This window comes from Apaloderma vittatum, unplaced genomic scaffold (assembly GCF_000703405.1).
Source record: "Apaloderma vittatum isolate BGI_N311 unplaced genomic scaffold, ASM70340v1 scaffold3767, whole genome shotgun sequence".
In the NCBI taxonomy this organism is placed as follows: domain Eukaryota; kingdom Metazoa; phylum Chordata; class Aves; order Trogoniformes; family Trogonidae; genus Apaloderma; species Apaloderma vittatum.
Window position 1 is genome coordinate 641 of NW_009727662.1, and position 9175 is coordinate 9815.

The 9175-nt window shown below is 45.0% G+C and overlaps 1 protein-coding gene across 1 annotated transcript; it reads left to right on the top strand.

Moving 5' to 3' along the window:
- Positions 1–1010: 1010 nt before the first annotated feature.
- Positions 1011–6491, top strand: CHPT1 (choline phosphotransferase 1; the record flags this gene model as incomplete). Its single annotated transcript, XM_009873735.1, has 3 exons — positions 1011–1443; positions 5211–5358; positions 6350–6491. Coding segments are annotated over exons 1-3 (716 nt in total), but the record flags the coding sequence as incomplete, so codon positions are not given.
- Between the last annotated feature and the right edge of the window lie 2684 nt (positions 6492–9175).

The following is a 9175-nucleotide window of genomic DNA, read 5'->3' on the forward strand; positions in this document are numbered from 1 at the left end:
GCCCAGGGGGGGGCTTGAACCACATCCCTGGAGGGGTTTGAGAGACGGGGGGATGTTGCGTTGGGGGGAATCGTTTAGTGGGTTGATGGGGCTGGGACAAAGGCTGGACTCGATGATCCTCAAGGTCTCTTCCAGCTGAAACTATTCTATGATTTTTGGTGTTGGGTTTGGGTTTTTTGTCTTTCTGGCTGGCCCTTGTGCATAAATAGCAAACTGTTTTTTTAGTCTTTCTCAACTGATTCTCCTCTAGCTGGTGTGCAGAGTTCTGTGTTTCTGGTCACCTGCCACCAAGGAGACAGAATATCATGGGGGTCCTTGTTTGGAAATGTGCTGGAAATGCTGTTCCTGCCCCCGTGTTTTCTTTTCCCAGCTGCCTTGTACTGGTGTCTGTAGGCTGTGTTTGACCAGTTAAAGTCTTTCTGTGTTTCTTGCATATCTTAAAAGCTGAATAGACAACAAGCCTTCACCCAAACTGGGTTAAATTTAGCGAAGAAAAAAGCAACAGCAAAACTGAAAGAAGGAACAGTGATCTGAAAAAAAAAAAAGCTTCTAACTGCCTGTAGGTTGTTGTTCAGCTTCAGCAAAGGGGCAAAGCTTCTTCAAACCAGTGAAACTAAAAGTGCTACAAATGCAGAGAAGTCTTTAGTGGATTAGCTGAAGCGGTGTGTGCCTGTTATGTGCGGCCAGCTCTCCTCTGGGAGGTGCAGGGGGACTGAGTGTGCCTTGGTGTGTAACATAAGTCAGTGGTGCGGTGTAAGTTTCTGCTGCTGCTGAAATCCAGGCCGGTAGCTGCAGGATACTTGCTTCAGTAGGCATCAAGGAAAGTAAACAAGTGTTCATAGTGTTTAATAACTGCGTTCAAAACACTTGTTTCCTGTCTTTCCCTCAACAATTCTCCTCCAAATATCTATTTTTTTTCCAAGGGAGAACTGTAAAACTTGCTGATAGCAAATGAAATACTCCTTAGAGCTGTGCTTTTGATATCTTAAAATCTTATTTGTGCTCTTCTCCTTCAGTATGTCTCAACCCTCTGTGTTGCAGGAGCTTATGATTCTCCGTAACAGCTGCTACCTGCCAAATAAAAATCCCGAGGCCGCCCGATCCATGAGTGGGCATCGAAACGTCAAGAGGCGATGTGGGGAGTCGCACCTGGAATCCCCCGCGGGCTGCGGTCACGGTCCCGCCGCTGGCTGCGTGTTAAGCAAACTCGTTCAGTTGCCTACACCTCCCTTGTCAAAGCACCAGCTGAAACGGTTAGAAGAACACAAATATCAGAGTGCCGGACGGTCCCTGCTTGAACCCCTAATGCAAGGTTACTGGGAATGGTTAGTTGGAAGAGTTCCAGCCTGGATTGCCCCGAATCTCATCACCATCATTGGACTGTTAATAAATATATTTACAACCCTGCTATTAGTATATTACTGCCCAACAGCTACAGAGCAGGTAAGTGATGGACTTCTGACAGCCTTTGCTTGTGGTTGCTTTCATCCAGGAGCAGCTGGCTCCGTTTTTCTGGTGGGTTCTGTTGTGGAGAACTGTTTCTCGGTGACCAACTTGCAGTTTGAGCTACTCTCTACGAATGGGACGTGTGTGTCTCTGCGTGAGGGCTTGCATGCAGACAGAGCACGTGCAGGTTTAGGGGTTAGCGTGCTGCTTGTCGAGGGAAACGGCCGTTCTTCTGGCCAGCAGGTGCCCTGTGAAGCAGGGTCTGGTACCAAAATAGCTCTTCTGGCCGTAGCTGTGAAGGACCTGCTGCGTGAAAGCTGCAGCCCCGCGTGGCTCCAGTGCTGGTGTGGACAATCCGGGCGCGGGTTTGCAGCCGGCTCATGTGGCGTGCGGAGTTCTTGCCTGTTTACTTTCTCTGCTTGTGGCTGGGTTAGTCACCTTCAGCTCCCTGTTCTCGTTACCACACAACAAGAGGTGCAAGGTGACTCGATTGGCAACGAGCTGAGGCTGCCTGCGAGCCCGGCTAGAGTTGCAACACAGCGAGGAGCTCGGACAGGTGACTGAGCTCCAAAGTGATGCAGCTTGGGAGATCGAGGCTGGCTGGTGTGACTAAGCCCAGCTTATTAAAGTAAAGGAACCCCTTTCTTCACCCAGTGCGGGCTGTGGCAGTTGAGGTTACTGGGCGGTTCGGCTCAGGACCTCGGGTACAGCGTGTGATGAGCTGCAGGAGCACAAAGTTGTCCTCTTGCTGTGAGAAGCCTGGACACAATAGTTTCATTCTTTGTTCTGAGCGCACTGAAAACTCCTGACCTGTCCTCAGAATTGTCTTAACTTGCTGTAATTCCTGGTTTCAGGGCACAAAAGTCTTTACAAGGTTTTGAGTTACTGATTTCAGAGACTTTTCCCTCTCACTGGAGTTGCCTCATAAGGCAGTGGAAGGCTTTGATTTCTGTGCGCTGGAAAAGTTTTGTCCCTTGACTGCTGAATCTTAAAAGCTGGTTATATCTGTATGCACTGCCAAAAGGAATGATTTGGTACAGAAAATGTATTACATATCGAATAGCTGGAGATTGTCGCATAAGTTCTAGCTTTTAAAATACCTGAACTCCTTTTTAACCAAGTTTTCCAACTGAGGTTCGGGAAATGCTTCGTGGTCAACTGACATGCAGTTTGTTTGAAACCAGACTCTTAAAAAAACTCAAACCCCTGCAGGTTGGCCCCTTCAACACTCTGCACCCCTGTCCAACGTACGACGTAGCAAAGGGATGTTTGCCTCTTCTAGAAATCCATTGGAACAGATAGTTTTACGATGATGTGTGGAATTTGGCAGGTGCAAGATAAAAAAAGGGAATATTAAGTTTAAGCAGGGAGCGTTTGGAGCGGCTCCTTCCTTTTTCAGACTCTGGCACCGTTGCACGACTTGGTTTGAAATTGCTGCTCGCTCCTTTCGGGGTGGGACTGAGGCTCTGAAACCCAGCTTGACAGAGAGACTTCGGCCTGTCTCTGTTGCAGCAGCCACTGAACCAGAGCATAATTTAAAATGTAGAGTACACTTGTGTTTTGGTTGGTAATTAAACTTCTGAAATCCACGCTGAGCTCCACTCAGAGTGCCGGAAGGTCATCGCGTTCGCTGTAGCTGTGCTGGGTTAAAGCGCTGTTTCATCTTTGACGGTTTGTGAGCTACTTGCTGCGAAGTGAATGAGATTGGTCTTCTCACACTTGAGCTGAAAAATAACTTTCTGCTGAGGTAGCTTTCAGCCCGATCTGATTTTTCCATATGGCACCGCAGGCCTGTGTGCTGGCACAACAGGGAGGATGCCGTCTCCGTGCTGGAGCTGCGAGCTTCTGCTTTTTAAGTGTCAAGTAGCTGTCTGGGGAAGAAAATAGGACTTTGAAATTCCAGAAACAGACTTAATTTTTTTTTTTTCCTGCAAGCACTATTGCCTTCAGATTCAAATTGCCTCTTCCTTGTAGCTCAGTCTTACTTTTGCTTTTTTCTAAAGCAACTCATCTGTTAAAAAGGAGTAGCTGAAGGACTGTGGCTGTCACGTGCAGTGTCAATGGTAGCCCAAAAGGAAATGAAGTATAAATATTTCTACTGCCTGCTCAGCTGAGGGACACCCTGGCTAGCAAAGTGCTGAGTGACGGAACGGTACCTGCATTTTTGTTCCAAAAGAATAAAAAGATTTGGATAAGAGGGAGTAGTGAAATCTGATGCAGATACAAATAACATTTAAGTGGAAACACCTACCTTGGTAATTGATGTTTAAGAAAAAAGGAGCCAGCAGTCTATGGTGGGGTTTTTTTTTAAAGAGGAAAAATAACATTTAAGTGGAAACACCCTGGTAATCAGTGTTTAAGAAAAAGGAGCCAGGAATCTGTGGTTTTGGTTTGTTTTTTTTATAAAGAGGGAAAAATCACACAGTCCTGATGGTGACTTAAACATTGTCTGTGATGTGAGCAACAGGAATGGCACTAGGGGGTATAATTTGGTGGTATCCAAACCTTGGCTGAGCGCGATCCTCTGCTTTGGGGGCGACCCATTTCCCCCTCACCTCTCACGTGTCGGTTCTTAAGCGTGCCCTGCTAAAAGCGGAGCACGGCGCCAGCTTTTGAGGTGGAATGATACTTTTTTTATATTTTTTTTTTAGTGAAATGCAGTAGAAGGAACAGTGCAAGCTGTAGGAAGCAATTTAAGTTGATGTGCTACCAATGAGTCAGGGTTGTGTAGACCAAAAGCAGCAGCTGAGGTCTGGAGCTTTACGAGAGGTGGGTCAGCTTGATTAAGCTACTGAACTGCATCTGCCCTTCGTTGGCACGGTCTGTGAAATAGAGCTGCTCATAAATGCTCACTTGTATAAAGTGTGTCAGATGAGAAGGTTGCAAAATATCCTATAATTCCTGTTTTATGGGTGTGGGAACCGAGATAGACTGATGGTGACCCCCTGGCTTTTGCGGTCATAAAGGTTTATGCTTCAAATACTGGAGGAAAAAAAAAAAAGCTTGACCTGTAGCTTTCGGTCTAGCAGGGAGTTGGTATTGCTTGTGTTTCTGCAGAAATAAGAATTGTTACACAGGAGGTGAATATTAAGGGTTATTAACAGAGATTTGGGAAAGCTGCTGGTACCTTGCAATAGGAAGACGGGTTGGTGGACGTGCTGAGCGCCGAAGCTTTGCAAATCTTGGAAACCGTAACGGCTGGAATCGACCTCTAAAAGTTCGAGCGCTTTGCGATGCCAAGTTTTTTAAACGCCGCCGCAGCCTGGTCACACCCTGCACTCGGCAGAGTTTTAGGAGGGGACACCTCTTGTGAAGATGAGCTCAGCCTTTGTGGCAAGGTCGCACGGTTTGGGGGCGAAGGGAGTATTTTGGGTTTCTGAATCACTTGGACAACTGACGCAGGCGCCCGCTGGAAATAGCGGCGAGCCGAGAACTTGGCTGCGTGCTGCTTTGCAAATAGACCGCTATTTTTTAATTATTTTTTGGATGTGCAGCACGGCTTCCTGCTTTCGGAAATGTGCTGCTCCTGTTAATCCATTTAATAAATGTCACTTGCAAGAAAAGCTTCATTTACGTTTTGCGTGTCATAACCCCCTCTGCCTGCCCTGGGAGCAGCTACGGGAAGATCCAGGGTGTGATGAGGAAGTGTGTGCAAATAAGAAACTACTGGATGAGAATGTAAGATGGGTCAACTTCAGGCTTTTTTTTTTTTCTTTTTTTAAGGTTTAACGAAATCTTTTACTGCCATTGTCTTTCTTCCTCAGGCCCCTCCCTGGGCGTACATCGCGTGCGCGTGCGGCCTTTTCATCTACCAGTCTCTGGATGCGATAGACGGAAAACAAGCGAGAAGGACGAACAGCAGTACTCCGTTAGGAGAACTTTTTGATCATGGCTGTGATTCGCTTTCCACAGGTATTGTCATTTTTCTTTTAATTCAAGTATGAGGATTAAATGACCCTCTTCTTAGGGGTCAAGGCCGGAATACAGCAAAATGCTCCTTTATTGAAAAGGACAAGTGATATTGCTGAATGTGTGGCTTTTCAGACAATACCTTTGACCAGCTAATGTCTTTTCTTGTCATACACTAAAAAAAAACCCCCATAAATAACTGACTAATTCAGTCTGAGCCAGCAGCCTTCTGTGTATGCCTTATCAGAGTCTTAGCTCGAACAAATTTCCGGTAAGAAGTTGTCAAAACGCTCTTCTATGTTATTTTAGATCGAATCTACGTAGGGCAATGGGTGAGACAGATATGAAGCCTAGACAATGGGATGGTAGAAGTCTTGAGTTTAAGTTTAGGATCAGCGAGATCAGTTCCTAGGTAGGGTGAGTTCACTGAGCCAGCCTGAAGTTTAACCCCATGAGCAGATGCTTTTGGTTACTGAGATTCTAAAGTTCTTGCACTTGAAGTTTTTATGACTGCTTTGATGAAGTCGTGTGTTTAAAGGGTGGTGGGGATAGATACCTTACGGATCTTGAATGATATCCCTTTGATTTTCTTAATGGCATAATAAAAATGGAGAGAATACAGGGGAAAAAATATGGCCAGCAAACCTTGGATACATGAGAAAGCTCCCAAACTCTGGCCACAGGCTGCAACTGCGTAAATCACTCAAGTCCCTTGATGTCTAAACCCATTAAGTTTAATAAAAATGTCAGAGACTAAGACACCCTCAATATTTCGGACTTCTGATAACCGATACGAATTGAAATACACGTTTTACAGTCTGTGCTTGTTAAAAACGCGAATGCTGATCTCTCAGGTCTGTGAAACAAACCACGTCAGGATACCTTCACCCTGTCTCTGCTTCCCTGCGTCCTTTGGTTAGATTTGTTTCTGGTAAGGTTCTTGACACGCATCCACGCTTTCCCTTTTCACTATGTGACTGATTTTCTCCTGCAGTCTTTGTGGTTTTGGGAACTTGTATTGCTGTGCAGCTGGGAACGAACCCTGACTGGATGTTCTTTTGTTGTTTTGCTGGAACATTCATGTTTTACTGCGCGCACTGGCAGACGTACGTCTCTGGAACGTTGCGCTTTGGCATGTAAGTACCTCGGCTGAAAACAAAACCGAAAGTTAGGCTGCTCTCCTGTCTGGTTGTGCTTTATGTGACTAGTTTAGATCCTTAGAGCAGCAGCAAATTGTTTATATTCATATATATGTGCTTAGAGCTTGTGGCAGCTTTACCTGGTGGATCAATGATTAATGCTGAATGTTACTTAGCTCGTTTTTGAAGTGGTAAAATATCATTTTGTTGTAGTTAATTAGGATCTTCTGATGTATTTTAAGCCTAAATAAATAAGGGAAAGTACCTGGTGCTTCATGGAATGCTTTTGTCAGATGGTGGCAGTCTGGCTTTAGCATTCGGTTGACTGCCTTGATCTTGCTTGACTCCTGATAGTCTTCACTGTTAACCATAACTCTTAAAATACACCGTATTAATTGACGTTGTGCCCATAATTTAAAGCTCAGAATTTTAAAATTCAGTTCTGAAGTTCCCTTTTAGTCAGTATAGACTGTGGTTCTGTCAATAACGGGACCAAAATTGTAATGCCAAGGGAGTCAACGTTTGCTGCTGGGTGGGGAAATGGCCCTCAAGGGCACGGTGAGCTGCGGCGTTCTCTAGCCTTAAAGAGGAAATACATGTTTCTTCTAGCTTTCCATTCACAGATCTTGCGTTCTAACACATGTAGTTCAAGTAAACGGGCTGCAGAACGACTTTGCACCTGGAAACCTCTGCAATTTGTCCTTAATTTGTGTGAGATTGTGAAACGATGCTACCACACATACTATTTATTTACAGTCTATTGCCACAGAGCTGTGGGTACCCAGGTGTGGCTAAAACAGTACAAATATGGAGCTCTTGTCTCTAACAGCTCTTGCTGACAGAACACTAATGCAGACTCTCTTGAAACTTCCGTGTTTCTGCTCGGAAATGTAAGAGAACTGAGCAATTCTCAATATCTGTTGGAGGAAGAAAAGAAAAAAATCAATGGCCGTACTCTAATGCTGGCTACACCAAAGCAGGTAGAACGGTTTCAGTCAATTCTCTGATACGGAAATCTCTGAAGTGAGGCATTTGGCTCCAATCTTGTATTGTTTGAGGGTTCTTACTTTCGCGCCGTACTGAAAGGCTCAATACTGAATGCTTTTAGCTCCCTTTGAACTTTACAGGGCCCTGATAATTCAAGTTTTGGTCAAAGAACCCAAAAAACCCAACCCCCAACCTCGGCATGTGCTTGACTTTACAGATGCAGGTATAAAACCCACCCAACCTGCCTTTGTGCTCCACACAAACCGTCATTGCTTCTGGTACTCGCCGTGACTTTGGCTTTTTGCTTTTCGAGGAGTCTTTATGTTTTGGAGACAGCGTTTTTGTAGCACATGCGTGGCCTTATACTATGAGAATTGGATGATCCATCAATGTGTAGCTAATTTAGAGAAGGAGCGAAGCACCCAAGTGTCTGTGTATTATTATTTTAGGTAACGAGCAGCGCTGGGCAGTAAACACATTTGTTTCTTCATTTGCCCCGTGTCGTAAGGTTAATAGCCTGGATAAGCTGGTGCTCACTTCTGTGGCGGAAACCCCGAGATTATTTGTCCAGTGAACTGATTCTCACTGTTTGATACTATTTATTCTTTTTTTTTTTTCTCTAAAGCTTTCATTTCACCAATCCTAATTACAAAGAAAAAAAAGTCCCTATTTTATCTACTATTTCAGATTGACTGGAGCGCGCAGGCTGAGGTATTCTTACTCCTGAGTAAGTGGAATCAGAGACAGCACTTGAAAGGAGCCCGAAAAATCTTAGTGCACATTTTCCCTCTCTGTGTATCCTACGTAGTAACTCTTAAAAATACACAGAGAGGACCGTGAGCAGAACTGATGTTTTAGGAAATGTGACAGTATTTCTAAATTGCTTCCCAGTCCCAAGGAGGCAGGCTGGTTATTGCCTGTTGTGTTTCTGTGGTGAGATTACACCCAAGAAATCGTATTTCGTTAGAGATCAACTCAAGGAGCAAATTGGGAACGGCTCAGAGAAGAGCAGCGGGCCGCCGAGCTGGAGGGAGAGATTCGTGTTTTACTCCTTGCACGCCGTTCCAACTTGAACAATGACATGTCCGAGCAGCGTGGCTTGCTGAAAAAGCTCATTGTCGTAAAAAATAATAAAAAAAATAAGCGGAGGGAAATTATTCTGTCAATTTAAGTGTCTGCTTGCAGAACAAAGTCTCATTCGTACGTGCTGTCGCTCTAGCAGCCCTGACAATTCAGCGGAGCGCGCTTTGTGTCAGCCTCTGGCTGCAGAGCAGGAGTGTTCACCCTGAGGGAGCAGGAAACTTCTGCTAAATTCCCTTAAAGCAGGAAAACTATTCGTTTAATTGTGCTCAGTTACCAAACACGTCAACTGTGCTTGTTCTTTTTTTTCCCGCTGACAACTACAGGGAGCTGCCTGACTCCAGGACTGCCGAATAATCAGTTGAGATAAGGTCCCAGTGATATGTCTCCATCTTTAAATGATCATATAATTTTATTTAGAAGGTCCCAGTGATCTGTCTCCATCTTTAAATGATCGTATAATTTTATTTAGGGCTTGGCAGCGGATGTGGACTTCTCGGCAAGTGACCCGAGTTGGTTAAATAGCTCACGCAAGTAGCTAGAGGTCAGTGTTGCTTCAAAATTCCCCCCTGAGGAAGCAGGAAGCAGCTCTTAAGTTTTATTTAAGAACATAC